This window comes from Pseudopipra pipra, chromosome 5 (genome assembly GCF_036250125.1).
Source record: "Pseudopipra pipra isolate bDixPip1 chromosome 5, bDixPip1.hap1, whole genome shotgun sequence".
Lineage (NCBI taxonomy): Eukaryota > Metazoa > Chordata > Aves > Passeriformes > Pipridae > Pseudopipra > Pseudopipra pipra.
Window position 1 is genome coordinate 72,059,018 of NC_087553.1, and position 15,341 is coordinate 72,074,358.

At 42.8% G+C, this 15,341-nt stretch overlaps 1 protein-coding gene across 4 annotated transcripts in view; it reads left to right on the plus strand.

The window, feature by feature from the left end:
- PRKCQ (protein kinase C theta) overlaps positions 1 to 13,631 on the plus strand; it is a 60,255-nt gene extending 46,624 nt beyond the window's left edge. For all 4 annotated transcript variants that reach the window (XM_064656555.1, XM_064656553.1, XM_064656554.1 and 1 more), the window contains 5 exons: positions 2,993 to 3,055; positions 6,596 to 6,734; positions 9,933 to 10,121; positions 10,669 to 10,797; positions 11,430 to 13,631. In XM_064656555.1, coding sequence (XP_064512625.1) covers positions 2,993 to 3,055; positions 6,596 to 6,734; positions 9,933 to 10,121; positions 10,669 to 10,797; positions 11,430 to 11,585 — 676 coding nt within the window. In that variant the 3' untranslated portion in view covers positions 11,586 to 13,631. The remainder of the gene's footprint in view (positions 1 to 2,992; positions 3,056 to 6,595; positions 6,735 to 9,932; positions 10,122 to 10,668; positions 10,798 to 11,429) is intronic.
- The last annotated feature ends 1,710 nt before the right edge of the window (positions 13,632 to 15,341 follow it).

The window sequence follows — 15,341 nt, forward strand, 5'->3', positions numbered from 1 at the left end:
AAGATATTGTTATTATTATTGTTGTTATTGTTATTATTATTGCCTCTGGGCTTGCAGGTTGCCCACGTGAGAGAAGCAAAGGCAGCAGACACGTGGGAACTTGATTTTATTCCCAGCTCTGCTTTTGTCCTGTAGAGGACATTGGGCAAATCATTTGACCTCTCTTCACCTTACCCAGCTGCAAAGTGAGGATAACGCTTGTGCTGGAAACCAAATCACTCTCTATCCCAGCTCTCTCCAAACTGAACAAAATAGACATGCAAGTTGTCAGCCCTCCTCAGGGAAGGACTTAGAGCAAATCACTTCCTCCCTCTGTCCTCTTTCCCCTCCCACAGAAGGCTTTTGGAGCCCATTCACACAGTTGATTTTAGTCAGATGTGAACTTACTTTACACTCTTGGTCAACCAGGACGGTTTTTCTGTCTGGAAGTGTTACAGATGCTGCTACACCCTCATCAGCTTTGTGTCTGCCTACAGTCTTAATCTTTAACCTGCAAACCAGGAATCTCCTTCTAGCCTGTGACCTGGCTCCTGTGTTTTGCACTGTCCTCAGCACAGTCCCACACAGGTTTGTTCTGAGCCAAGAGCTGAGCTGGAGGGAAGCTGTCCCTTAGGCTGCCCTTCTTGATGGATTAGTCCCCTTCCCAGGCTTCAGTCCCTCACTCAGATCAGGGCTTCAGATGCACTAACCAGTCCAGCTGTGACTTCACCTCTGGAGGTGTGTCCACTGTATATAAACAGCCCCAAACCTGCCTCAGATCTTCAGAATCAGAATCACAGAATATCCGGAGTTGGAAGGACCCACAATGACCATCGAGTCCAACTCTTAAGTGAATGGCCTGTATGGGGATCAAACCCAAAATCTTGGTGTTATTAGCACCATGCTCTAACCAACTGAGCTAATCTCAGGGTTTTACTTACATTTTCTATGGATGAGGATCGTGTTAAAACAACCTACAACTGTCTGCTGTGAATTACAGCAGCCCTGGGGTCTCTCTGTTGCACTCCTTGAGTTCTTGCTCAGCCCATAATCAGAGGTCCCAATAATGACATCGTGGACCCAACCTCTGCTCCAGATTTACCACCATCAAAGAAATCCAAGAAATGCATTTTCAGCTGTCTGTGGAACCAAATATCTTGTTCTTTACAGCACTGGGTGGCCTGTAGCCAAGCTGCAGGACCTGCTTAAGCTGAAGTTCCCAGTCCAGTGATCAGAGGTGAAGCTGTTATTTGTTAGAAGTAATGGGATTTTCCCTTTTTCCCTTTAAAGTTCAAGGGGGTGGGAGGAAAGAGATAAAACCTATCAGAAGTACAAAAGGTAAATTTAAACAAAAAATTAATATACCAACAGAGAATTAAAAATTTATTTAGCCTTGATTAAAGCAAATAGAAGAATTAGAAAAAATGAAATGTGCTTTTAATCCTTCTGCAAACAATAGGTATTTTGAAAGTCAATATTGAAACCACTATAGGGATTAATTTTTATGTAATAATTTAATTAAAAAAAACCCCAGAGTGTCATTTAAATAAATGTTTGATGATTTTTTTTTCAAAAACATTTGAATATTCAGAATTAAGGACCAATGCATTGAAGACTGAGCGAGCAGAGCTGTGCCACACTGTAGGGAAATATGATTCTCTGGTTGCATTGCCTTCTGGGAGGGCATTTTCATTTTTCACACTGATGCTACCTCTTTGCAGCAGGATGTGGTGATGTCCTTTGGGTAAAATGTGTGGAGAACAAAGGCCTCAAATTAGAAAAAAACTCCAGAGAAAGGTCACCAAGCTGCTAGTTCATATAATGGACAAGCTGTCAAAATTAGGAAAAAATTCTTCACTGAATGGGTGGTCAGTCACTGGAGCAGGTTGCCCAGGGAAGTGGTGGAATCACCACCCCTGGAAGTGTTCAAAAAACGCAAGGATGTGGCACTTGGGGACGTGGTTTAGTGGTGGCCTTGGCAGTGCTGGAGGAATGGTTGGACTCAATGATCTTAGAGGTCTTTTCCAACCTAAATCATTCTGTGAGTCAATGAAAGGCAAGTCATAAATCTGAGCAGGGAAGAGGGCAACCTAACAAGCCAAGGATTCTGTCAGATGCCCACCTGCCTGCCCCATTGCTGTCCCAATGCTTTTGCAGCAGCTACTGACTGTGGCAAATCAAAGCTGCTCTTCTGAGGTCTGAGGCATTCACTGTAGTTGGCAGTTTGCACTCCAGTGCAGCATGTAGGGATAAAAAAAGGAGGAATGCCTTTAAACTGAAAGAGGGCAGGTTTACATCAGATATTAGGAAAAACATTCTTTACTGTGAGGGTGGTGAAGCACTGACACAGGTTGCCCAGAGAAGCTGTGGCTGCCCCATCCCTGGAGTGTCCAAGACCAGGTTGGGTGAGGCTTGGAGCAACGTAGTCTCGTGGAAAGTGTCCCTGCCCATGGCAAGGGGTGGAACTAAATGGTCTTTAAGGTCCATTCCAAACCATTTTATTTTTCTCTGATCACTATAACTCATTGATTTACTTTAAATATGTAAATAAGGGAGAAGTACAGACACGTCTGCCTTTCTTGTTACAGGGATCATATTTTGAGGCAAGGCAGAGTGGGCAGTAGGAGCTGGTGGTGTTTTTGCTCCACAGCTGATCTGGAGACATTCTTTGGCCCTGAAGAAACCATTCTCAGAATAAGTTACTTAGAGAAAAATGCATCTAGCCATGCAGTGTGGCTTCCAAATCCCTGAAGATAAGTAGGCTCCACATCCCTACCATTGCCCAAAGTGGTTTCAGTGGGAATTAGGCTGCTAGCTGTGTGGCACGCTTTTGGGCATCTCACATCATCCATCAGTAAAACACAGTCACCCCAAACCTTCTAGAGACACTCCAAACCTTCTGAGAAGCTAATGAAATTTTGGTTCTTGTGGAGACAAAATTTCCCTCTTTTTGGGTCTAACTGAAAACACTTTTGGGAAGAATCCATTCTAACTTGTGCCTTCTCTCACTCAGGTTTTATGCTGCTGAAATAATTTGTGGGCTTCAGTTCCTCCATTCCAAGGGCATAATATACAGGTAATTTTACTCTGTAATGTAAATAATATGCTAATATGCTAAACCTTTTCTGCTTTCCTTGCAAGCACTAATGGCAACAGAGAGCCTGTTTCTTGAATGTACTTACTGGCATTGCTTTTCTATGCAGATTTCCCTTTTACAGAATCTGGGCACTCTATTTTGAAGAGATAGAGTTAAAAAACATTTTTGAGGCATTTTTTCAGAATCCAGTCCTGTTTCAGTTGACATTAAAACAAGGTCTTGCATACATTTACAACAATCACCCAGTATAGGCACCCTGTTTAAGCTTTCAACACATCAAGGTATATAAGGTCAAGTCAGACATGAGAACTTTGAAATGTCTGTTGTGCTGATTACCCTGGGACAGTGGTGACAAGCTCAGCTCAAGTAACAACAGCAGGGAAACAGTGATATATCTTAATTTTGGATTATTAGCAGGTGTGCTGTCCACGAGGACATGGGATTCATCTCACCTACCATCATGAGTGAGTTGGCTGTCAAGTTCTTCTTGTAGTAAGCAGAGAAGAGTGGGCATTTTTGGGTTTGTCAAACCTGTGTTGGAGTGTGTACAAGAAGTGCCCATTTCTACCAGAAATAAGGCCACAGTCTTATTTCCCATGGCCAAAAGGAGGAACTGAATTTCTGGGGAGCTCTAGTCAAACTCATCTTCATGGCAAAATTCAGTTACTGCATTGCAGCCTTCTGTAAAAGCAGGAAACAAATAGCTTGTCACAAACAAATAAGAAAGCTCACCACAACAACGATGTCTGCTGAACCCAAAATGAGCATATTGCAATGTTTGTCATGTAGTGTGAACATCAGAACAAAAGCTGAAAAGTGAATGGCTTGTTTACAATCCATTCCCCCTTTAAAACACTCTCTTTGATTCTTGTTAGTACTTACGTGGGAGCCATTTATAGTCTTTATTGACCAGTGATGGTGGTTGCATAAACATGAGATCAATACCAGTGGCATTAATCTAAGATGATCTCTGGGGTCTCAGCAGGTTTCTGGCTCTAATTATTATTCTGAATGACTGAAGGGAAAAATTTTCCGAAGTGCCCAAACCACTTTGCCATGCCTGTAGTTTTTACTCAGTCTTTTCAGAAAAGCTGATTAAAAAAATATCTGCAGGACATGGTGAGTTTATGGCAGGACTGTAATGTCCAAATTTTATTTATAATTCACATTTTTACTCAGAATCACTGCACCGGTGCTGTGTCAGGGTTTAGGACCTGTTTCCTCCTGAAAGGAGAGGGGTGTTCGGAGTTTGGAACCTTGGGAAATGTGAGAAACTTGGGATATCTGGGCATTGGGGAGCATGGGGTTAGGAAGAAATATCTCATTCCAAGGAGTCACTGTAATATTGCTTTGAGAATCAACCCTTGTGAGAAAAGGTTTAATGACTCCTACTCCCTTTTCCTTCTTTCACTGAAGACAATGACAACGAGGTCAGTTGAGAACTCACAGTCATCAGTATCTCTGTCAGAGAGAACTAAGCACTTAGGAAAGTGAACAAAAATCATTTTTGAAACTACATCACTTGTAATGTCGTAAGAATAATGAATCCAGCTGTTCTGTCTCATGCACCCACGTTTGGAAACGTTGGCTTAAATTTTAATGAATGAGCTGAAGCGTTTTTGGCAGAAACTCCAGTCCCTGGAGCCAATGAGTTTGTGACTCATCAAAATAATGAAAGCAAACTGTAGGTGATGGGTTTTTTGCTTTGCTTCGATCTACCAGATAAATAAAAGCAGTGCTGGCAGCCCAAGATTGATCTCAGTGGTGTAACTAAAATAAGTCATTCCAGCTGGAAATTGTGACAACATGAGTGTCTGCCACTTGGAAGGCAAATGTCTCGCTTGTCTCTATATTTCTCTTTGATTGATGACTCCCATTTTGTCTTGGGCCATATTCTGGCAGCAAGAAACAATTGCCCCATGACAACAATTTAGTGTGTAAACACCTCGATGTCCACCACCCTGATTAGGACCTGGACAAAGCAAGACAAGGAGCTTTGCACAGAGGGAGGCTGAACACTCATCTTTCCTGCAGTTGCAGGCAATCATCTCAAGAGCATCATGCATTAGAAATCACCTTCTTTGAAGGATTCAAAGCCATTTCTGAAAAAAAACCCACACTCTTAAACAGTTGTCATCAGGAGGGTGGCCATAGGGTAGCCTCACTCTTAGGACTCTTGCCTGAGTTGTGGAAAATCATAGAATCACAGAGTGATTTGGGTTGGAAGGGACCTTAAAGATCGTCTAGTTCCAACCCCCTCACCATGGACAGGGATGCCACCCACTAGATCAGGCCCCACCCGACTTGGCCTATTGGCCAAAATGTGTGTAGGCTGTGAATTAGCAGAGGTTGAAAAAGAACAATTATATCCTAAGTTATGAGTACAAATAAATGTGTCTGGGTGCTTTGGGAGCCCTGAGAAGGAGCAGTGACTATAGCACAAGACAGGACGTGCAGGAATGCACGTGCTCATAGACCAGCTGACCCAAACTCTACCTACCTCCCACATTAAGTGCAGCATCACTGATCCAAACATCTCCCCAGGTCATTACCTCAATGAAAAGCAAAACTTTTAGGTAAGATATAAAAAAAATTAACACAGAAGCCATGCCAGCCTTCCTTTCTTTCTGTCTTTTTCTTTCCTTCTTTGCAAGCTTTTCTCTCCTTTCAGAGTTTGTTCTCATGTGAGGACCTCATTGTTTTCCATCAGTGGTCATGATTCATCGGCTCACTGGCTTTCATTTCCTTCCTGTGCATTTCTGTTTTCTTCCTCTCTCTGGACTCTGCTTCCCAGGGGAGCTCAGAGCCTGGAACCTCAGACAGCAGCCTGGCAGATGTGTGTGAAGGGCTTTGTAAACCCCTGGGGTTCAGATGGTGCAGCCCAGCAGTGAAAAGGTGCTGGGTGTTCCACTGATGTCTGTGATTATTCTGACCCTCTGCGAGCCATGCAGGGCTTGTGTGTCCTTGTCTCTTCCAACATCTGTAGAGCCTGCACTGGGAGGGAGATCTGGCAGTAGCTTCAGAGAGAATATTGACACTCCCAGGGAAGGAGAAAGTGGGAATTATCTGGTCACTTCTTACTCCCCTTTTCCAGGCTGTGCTAGGGCAGGAGCACCAGTTGGCACAAAGCCCTTCTTAGCTTTTCCATTTTGCATCCTTGAAGGAGGCAGCTTTTAGAAGGGGTCTTGGGTGATGTGATCCCTGGAAGTGTTTGAGGCCAGTCTGGATGGTACTTGGACTAACTTGATCTAGTGTAAGGTGTCCCTGCCCATGGCAGGGGAGTGGAACAAGATGATCTTTAAGGTCCTTTCCAACTCAAACCAGTCTGTGATTCCATGATTCTATGTCTTTTCCAGCAAGTAAATCAGTGCTGGGACAAGAGAAATTAAGAGATCCTTAACTCCCAGAGAGCAGCTTTTCATTCATCCCTCAGCCTTCCTTTGTAGGCTAAAATAACTAAAATGACTTGTGTGTCTCTGGAACACTTTAAAGGGGGGTCTTCCTTCTCTTTCCCTGCAGAGACTTGAAGCTGGACAACGTCCTCCTGGACAATGAGGGGCACATCAAAATTGCTGATTTTGGGATGTGCAAGGAGAACATGTTTGGAGATGCAAAAACAAGCACTTTCTGTGGGACTCCTGACTATATTGCTCCTGAGGTGGGTGTGGGGTTCAAGGGGGTCATCAGGCTGCTGTGGGACAGAGTAACATGTCTTAGGACACGACTGTTGGTCGGTGGTGGAGGCTGCAAAGAGAAATAACCTGGGTTTAAGCAGTTCCAGGCGAGAAACTGGACTTCAGTTTGACCCAGACTCTACATTCCTGTCTGGAATTGAATATTTTTGCAGTTAATTCATTTTTTTGTGCAAATGGGAATGGAAAACAAGTGATGCTTTTCTTAACCCAAGAAACAGAATAGTTAATAGAAATTCAGTTTGGGCCATGGTAGGAGAAGCTCCAAGATGTAGGTCCTGCAATTCAGGGACAGAAACAGCATGAGGAATGCTGATTGTGCCCTTTCCCTTATTTCTTTCCATTTTTAACCAGAGGGAAACTTGGGTTGGGCTTTTTTGTTGTTGTTGTTTTGGTTTCGGTTTCTGTTTGTTTGGGTTTTTTTTTTTTAGTTTGTTTTGTTTTGTGTTGGTTTTGGTTTGTTGTTGTTGTTTTTTAATTTCAGTATTTTGAACTAGGTCCCCCCAGAAAGGAGAAAGTACCCTTAACCAGGTGACTTCCCACAATAACAGATCTTACTGTGGAGAGGCTTTGACTAATTAGGTGGCAAAATTGGGGCCAAAGAAACATTTTTCATCTCAGAGAAAAACCTACAAGTCATCCATGTCTGACATTGATCTGAAATCCATTTATTTGCCTTTCAAGATCCCATTTCGTAATTTTACTGTTGTCATGATGGATATTGGTACTTTCCAAATAGCTTTCAAAGCCTTCGGTGTTTTTTTTTTTCACTCTACTATAATTCATTAATCCTCTACTGTGCACTCAGGGCTCAATTCTGGCCTAGGTTACACCACTGCTGAAACTCAAGGGTCTCTTCAAATCAATTGGATTTCTATTGCCTAAGATCAGGTGTAAGTGTGCTCTGCAATCAAGCTGCAATTGGGTTTTATTCCACTTCAATATGCTTTTATTTAAGAAAAAAAGAGCTATTTTTCTATCCTAAAGAATAAAAAGGGAGCCAAGTGTTGATCCATTATCTGTGGTTTTGCTTTATAGAAAAGAGAAAAACTAAAATAGCTCAGAGTTTTGTTTCTGCACCATCGTTTATTTTAGAGATTCAACGAGTGCATATAAAAACATTTTACCTCTGAGTTGAAAGCAATTCTAGAGTTTATGGATCATCTCTCCTGCCAGAGGCAGGAGTGCTGGATTCTTTGTCAGTATTTTACTGCAGCTGCTACCACTGTAATTTGTTACAGCCCCAGCACCTTGGCCACAGCCACGTGAATAAGGAGGCTTTGGGTTAGTAGTCAAACAATTTTTTTTATTTCAAAAAATATCTGACAAAAAAAAAAAAAAGACTTCACCAGAAATGAAATTGCTGGGTTTATTTCTTTTTTTCCCAGATAATTTCCAAGCTAATAAATCTTTTCTTTGATTTCCACGAAACATTTAATTTCAATTTCCAGACACTTTATCCTTTAGAAGATAAAACCTTACAAAAATAATATGTCTTTTCAGAAGGAAAGGTTGGGATGATTTTGTTGTAAATGATTCACAAGAAATATATTAGAGAGTCTTGCTGATTCCTTTTTTGTTTGTTTGTTTTGAGTGAAACTCTTTGTATATGTTACATCATATATTCACATCTCTTTTTTGTCCTTTTTGCATCCCCTCCTTTGGAGACAGAAGTGTTAGTCATGAGCACTGTACATCAGATTGGATTTATGCTTCTGATGATAAAGTCCTGCTTTGTTAGATGCCACGGGTACATCAGAGGGGAATATTTCTCACCTAATGTGAGGAAATTCATCTAAAAATGAAGCACTAGATGGCACTTTATAATGTTGTAGAAGGACAAACATCCCAGGAAACAAGTCATCCCTTCCTACCTCAAGTGTATAAATCAATTAAATCACCGTTTTCCCTCCATAACCATAGAAAGACTGCATGCATAAATCAATAAGACACATAATTTTTAGGCAATAAGATGATAATTTTTAAACTCTCAGCAGTTTCACCTGTACTGACCTGGAGAGTTGTTTTCAATGGTACTAAGACATCACCAGGACTTGTCACTGATACCTATCCCATAGCTACAGTATCAGGCATCTCATTGAAAAGACTAAAGATTGTGCTTTAAAGTGAACTTTTCCCCTCTACAGCTCTAAAATCCTGATAATCCTCCACATTGCAGTTATCACATGACCCTTTAGATATCTGCATTATAAACATCTATATATGAGCAAGTTTTCTAGGCTTCTTGATAACCAAAGGAGACAAATAGGGGGTTGTATTTTACAGCAGGTAGATATTTATCTGGATGTCTAAAATTGGAATAATTCCCTTCCTTGGCTGTAAAAGGAGCTAATGGTTCAGCTCTAGGTATCTCCATAACAGATATCTAAAGGCAGGTGAGAATAATTTTGCTTCTCCAGAGAGTTTGAGAACTTGGTGGTGGTCCTTGAGACCTGGGAGAGGTTGTGACTCCAGCTGACCCTCCTGGCCCCCACACACTGGATGTAGCCTCCACTTTATAGCTGACACAGAAAGGCACAAACAAAGGGACTGACTCAGGGCAAATTCCCATTCCTTTACTTATAACTCAGTTTGTCTCAAGAGGGCAGATCAGCAACCAATTTCCTGTTTTTCCTGGGGAAGATTTCGCTGGGATAGATTCACACCATTTCAACTGACTGATGGTCCTGAAGTACCCTTACACTGCAGCTTTTGTAATTTAAAATTCAGTTTTTTGTGAGTTGAATCCGTTCCAAAATTATAATGCCTAACCATTTGTCTTCTTGGACAGCACAAGCCTGATTTGAACCCCTGGGATAATCTGGAGAGCAGGCAAAAAAAATTAGTTGCCTCGCTTTTTATGTTTTGAGATGTCTCTGGTAGCCAAAGATTTGTTCAAGTAACTTAAGAGTTACATGCAACCTTATTTGTAGTGAGAAGGACTGTTTTGGCTCCCAGATGTGGCTGCGACTTGGAGCTCCTCAAACCACAGCCCCTTCACCTCTGGCAGATGTTCTGGCTCCTGCAGGCAGAGGGAAGCACCTCTGCCATCCCACTCAGTGCAAAGCAGCTGTTGGAAGGTCATGGTCTGGCCGCCCTTCTGAAGCTGAAATACTCATGTCAGACATTTTCCTTCAGCCTTTGTCCCTCCTGTTTTTGGGCAGATCCTGCTGGGGCAGAAGTACAACACCTCCGTTGACTGGTGGTCCTTTGGTGTCCTCCTGTATGAGATGCTTATCGGCCAATCCCCTTTCCATGGCCAAGATGAAGAGGAGCTTTTCCAGTCTATCCGTATGGATAACCCCTTCTACCCTCGCTGGCTTGACAAGGATGCAAAGGACATTTTGGTGAAGGTAAGAATAACCACACAGGGAATGAAAGTCTTTTTTGCCAGAATTGTCATCTTTGGTTTGTGCATCTTCAGCTGTTGCACAGAAAAACAAATTCAGTGTGATAGGACCAGAGAGACTCACTGTCTTTTCTGTGGACCTCAAACTGCACCTCACCTAAGTCATAAGGCCATCTGTATGTCCCCTTTCTCCTGAGTTATGATATGGCTCCTCACAGGGTTCCAGATACCAGCAGAGGTCAGTTTTATTGCAGAGCAATCTCTAAGGTACGAGGCGGGTCAACTAAGGGTTACAGCAGACTGAGATGTTGAACATCTATTTCTGGGACACACATTGCCATCTTTCTGCACAGTCAACCTGTACTTCTGTCAGGATTAGAGATAGTGATCATCTTCATACCAATCAAGAAATTGCCTTGCTTTGGGAAAAAAAAACACATTTTCTCCATTATGGGCTGTTCTCATTGCACTGACGTGATAATTACATATTCCACCCTCTTTAATGCTTGCATTATCAGCACAGAATTTAACCTATGGAATCAACATTCTAGCTTTTTGTAAGAGAACCTGAGAGGAGACTGGGAGCAAGAGGGAACATCCGCCAGCACGCCTTTTTCCGGGAAATCAACTGGGAAGCTTTAGAAGAAAGAAGGATGGAGCCTCCTTTCAAACCAAGAGTGGTGAGGATGCATCTTCTTCCAGTTCCATCCATCCCATGTTCTTCTAGACTATGTACTTCTAGTGGCTGGGCTGCCTGACCTGATCATCACAATACTGCTCTGTGATGGCTGTAAGCCCAGGTCTGGCATGTCCACACCTGAGAAACCATAAATTACCCATCACATTCACAGTTACCAGAGCAGGGGTCTGGATGTCTCATAACACCTTGCCTTAACCATGTAACTTCACCCCATTCTGTAGGGATTATCTTCCATTGCACTGCAGAAGGGAAAGCAGTTCAGGTAACTAGGTGGTTGGCTAATTAGAATTATCCTGACTTTTAGTAACTGTCCTATTAAACTATTAAGGTCCTATAAATAACAATAATATAATTTAATTTGAAAAGAGCATCATTCTTTCACAAGTGTTATTTAATTGATGGGTCTAGTCTGATGTGTTGTAAAGCTCTAACATCCCTGCCTGGCAGAATTCATGGACCACAGGCTCAGTGCTTCCTACATGATATTTATATTTACTAGCTCCTGACTAGATAAGCTGAGCCCATGTAAGAAGCCTGATAGGGCCAGTATCATTGTAATGAAAATCTCAATATTAGTGGTTTGACATCATTTTTTTTTTCCTTTTCTTGAAGAAATCTCCAAGTGACTGTAGCAACTTCGACAAGGAATTTCTAAATGAAAAACCTAGACTGTCCTGTGCCGACAGAGCGCTGATCAACAGCATGGACCAAAATATGTTCAGCAACTTCTCCTTCGTGAACCCTAAAATGGAGAAAATATTTTCCTGAGATCTGCCTTACTGAAGGAATTCTCTGTAATGGTTTGAGTAGCACTTTGTCAACTGAAGACTCTGCATCGTTATTTTTATGAAGAACCCTCCAGAAAAACACACCTCAGTGAAAGTTTGTACCATGCCTGGAGGCTTCCAGCTTAGTCCAGTCTGTAGCAGATGCCAGCCACTCTTCCTTAATGATAAAGTTTCTTTGTGGTATCATTCGGTCTCTCTTCTCTCTCTTCCCAATGTTATCGAAGTTGAGAGCATCTGAAAATGAGGAGCTGCCAAAACCTGTTCCCCACTACTTGTACATGCAGCCAACGGGCTTCTATGTAAAAAAAAAATGAATATATTTGAGCTTCTGGTGATGTCAGTGCCCATTTCTGCAACTCTCACCTAGACCCACCTTCTTCTGAAGGAAAAGTGGTTTGCTCAAGGCCTGGAGGTGCCTGAGAAGACTTCAGGTTGGATGCTTTGTTGACCTACACGTGTACATGTGCAGAATTGTGCATGTGTGCACAGTTTTGAAGAAGTATTTTATTCCCTACACACTTTAAAAATACTGTTCACAAGGTGTTAGAATTCAATTTTGCTCTCCTGAGACAAAGAGACTTTGCAGGTGCCCATTCCAATATCCGTACATCTTAATTGGAGGCACTGGAACTAAGGAATCAACCCCAAAGGAGGATCATTGCCACGGGAAGTGCTAAAATCAATACAGAAAACCAGTGGTTTACATTTAGCAGTAGAACAGGAAGGATGGGAAGTTGCAGAATGCCTCAAGAACCACGTTTTAAGCTTTAACTCTCCTTGCCAAAATCAGGGCAAAATCTGGACTGGGATTTCTGGGGTTTTATCCTAAAACTGCATGAGAAAAGTGGAAGACGTTTCCTCAAAACATTGTTTAAGCATCATAAAACTGGTGTTCCAGGCTCAGGTTTGGGGTATTTTACTTGAGAGATACTAACCAGTCCCTGCAAAGACTGATTTGCTTTCTGTTGCTCTAAATGATACCCCAACTCTTTGGCAACGTGGGCACAGATCAATGAACTGCACCCAACAGTCAGAGAGCAGGACAGCACATCAGGTGAGGGTGGCCCTTGCCTTCATCTCATGACATTTTGCTGTGTGCTCTATCCCTTTACAGTCTGTGGAAAAGTAGTTGGGTTAAAAAAAAAGTCTCTTCTGTGATCCTTTTGCCATGGGATCATTTTAAATAAAGATGCACTTTTTTCTGAAGTTGGAGAGCTGTAGAATTGCCCAGTTACTGCTTGTCACTGAGATACCACTTAAATACTGGGTCAAAATTAAGTCAAAACCTAAAAAGAGGATTCTTTAATAGCTTAGACTTAGGCAGTCACCCAGATTGGTGTTAGGCTCTAGCTGAAGAGCAAATATTTGGAGCTTCATTGCATCAAGCCCTCCAGTCCACAGAGAAGAGCAGCTCTAGAAGATGAGTTATCCCAAAATCAGGTTTGCTTCAGAAGTGCCTTTCTGACTCTGCTGGACCAGGCTGTCAACTTGGACCTCCCTACAGGATAAATGCAGCCTTGCAGGCAGTGCTGTGATATCACTGACAGCGGCTGCAGGCACCAAATCCTGCAGGAACAAGAGCTGAAGTGCCTGAAGTCAACAAGAAGACCAGAGTGCCCTGGGAAAGTTTCAGTCCAGTGACTCTGATGAAATCCTTGTTTGTGCTGTATGAAACACAGGGGGCATCTGTGCTCACAGTTTGTGTAGCTGGTCATCATGTTTAATTAGAATGGTTAACATGAATTTTTTAAATGCCAGTGCTGTTTGTACAGTTTAATAGAACGTTGTGTACAATTGAAAAATGGACACTGATGTGATTAAATAGGGACAAAGAACAGAGGTGCTTAGAAAAGCCATTAAAATGGTTCTGTGCTGCCTGGGGAATGTTCCCCAGGGGAATTTCAACCCATAAATATACAGGAGCAGCAAACATTTGAACAACTGCTGCATAGAGCAGTATCTAAAAGAAAAGATTGGGCACTGTGCAAAGGTATCCAAAAAGAGAATAAAATGTTCCTTTTCACTACCAGAAGGTGACAGGTCTGTCAGTGGGGTCTGGTATCTCAAAGGGGTTTCAGAGGGGATGTGCAGATGTCGTTACTATTAGAGGGTGACTCAGGACATCTTCCTTTGATACCTGAATGAGGCTGGGTCAGCCAAGTCCTGGGAGGGCCTGACTCTGCCCACATGAGTGTGTCCATGACTCAAGTCCATTCTGATGGAGTCTGGATGGCCTGATCCAGACTAGAGACTGCATTTCTAGACATTTGAAGGCTGGCAGTATCCCATGCTAAATGACTGATAGGGATGTTCCCTTTGCAATGGCGCAGCAGTTTGTGCTTGACACCAATGCAGGGAGACCCCAAAAGCACAGACTAAAGAAGGAGGACGCTGAATCACCTGTTCTGGTTAAGTAACTGAAGATCACCAGGTTTTAACACCTCTCTGACCAGAGGCAAGGCTCTCTGCACTCCAGCTGTGGCCCTGTATAGCTAAAGCAGCCAAACCTAAGAGTGGTTTGTAAAGGAGCACGTTGAGTAACTGCCAAAGTTAGGCTGACTGTAGGGTTTTTGATGCAAACCACAAGAAGAAGCACCTGCTTCTCTCTGCAGGGTGTCTTCAGCTTAAAAACCAAACAAACCCACTGAGGATGGGGGAGGGAGATGGGGAGAGGTGGGTACGAACCACCACGATTGTGCTCATCTGTGGCCTGAGCACCCTCCCAGCTGTGCCTGCGGGGTTTGAGAGTGACGTGGGAAGCAGGAAACGCTTTCCTGTGGTGACAGAGATTGAGAGATAACAGTCAGTGAGGGCTGAAAGCCAAACACCCTCACGGAAATGAGCAGGAGCCCAGGTACTCACGAGAGATGCTCCTTTGCCATGGCTGAACTTGGCACCTCCATACCCATCTTTTCTTCTTTCTTTTTTTTTTTTCCTGTCTCCTCCTCCACAAAATGTTTATTTTATGACATGGTAAATAGGCTTGCCAGGTTTGGTTATTCGTTTGCTGAAGGCTCAGTCCCGTTCTGGAGCCCCACCACTACCGTAGGACCGTGGCACCAGCAAACATCAGGGTCTGATCTCCAGCACCACCTGCTTCAGTTCGAGTTTTGGGAGTCCCCATCATCCAACTGCTCCTTCCCCAGTCTTGCTGCCTCACAGAAGACACAGAAGTTTTATCTTTGGTACATCACAGCACATGCAGAGCTGGTGAATAGAGGAAATAATTTATTTTTAGCTCTTCTGTGCCTGGTGCTGGTGACAATGCAGGAGTCCTGAACAGCTCAGTGACTGTACCTGACATGATGGGGTCTGTTCTATGTTTGGTAACAGGAGCCATGGAGTCCTTTTTTCTCTACATCACCTCAGTGTTTATATACACAAAGACATAATTGAACAATAAAAGTAAAGGGAAACAAAAAACATCATTGAGTCGTGGAAGATGAAACAAGCACAGAAAAGGAAAGTAAGGAAGAAGAGAGGGGTACAGGTTAGTGTAATCTTAAACAACACTTCCCTTCATTTGTTTCAATTAGAACTCCACTGTTTTCCTTCAAAGTCACCAGCACCATCCTAGAGTTTCCTCTGTAGCTGAAGCAGGGGATTTTTGGAGCCTGAGACTAGAACAGATGAATGGCTCTGATCCTGCCTCCTGGGTAGCACAGAGCTGCCACACCTCCCCTAGAAATCCAAGTATTTCTGCTCTGAATTTGGACTTGGGTCCTGATTCAAATAT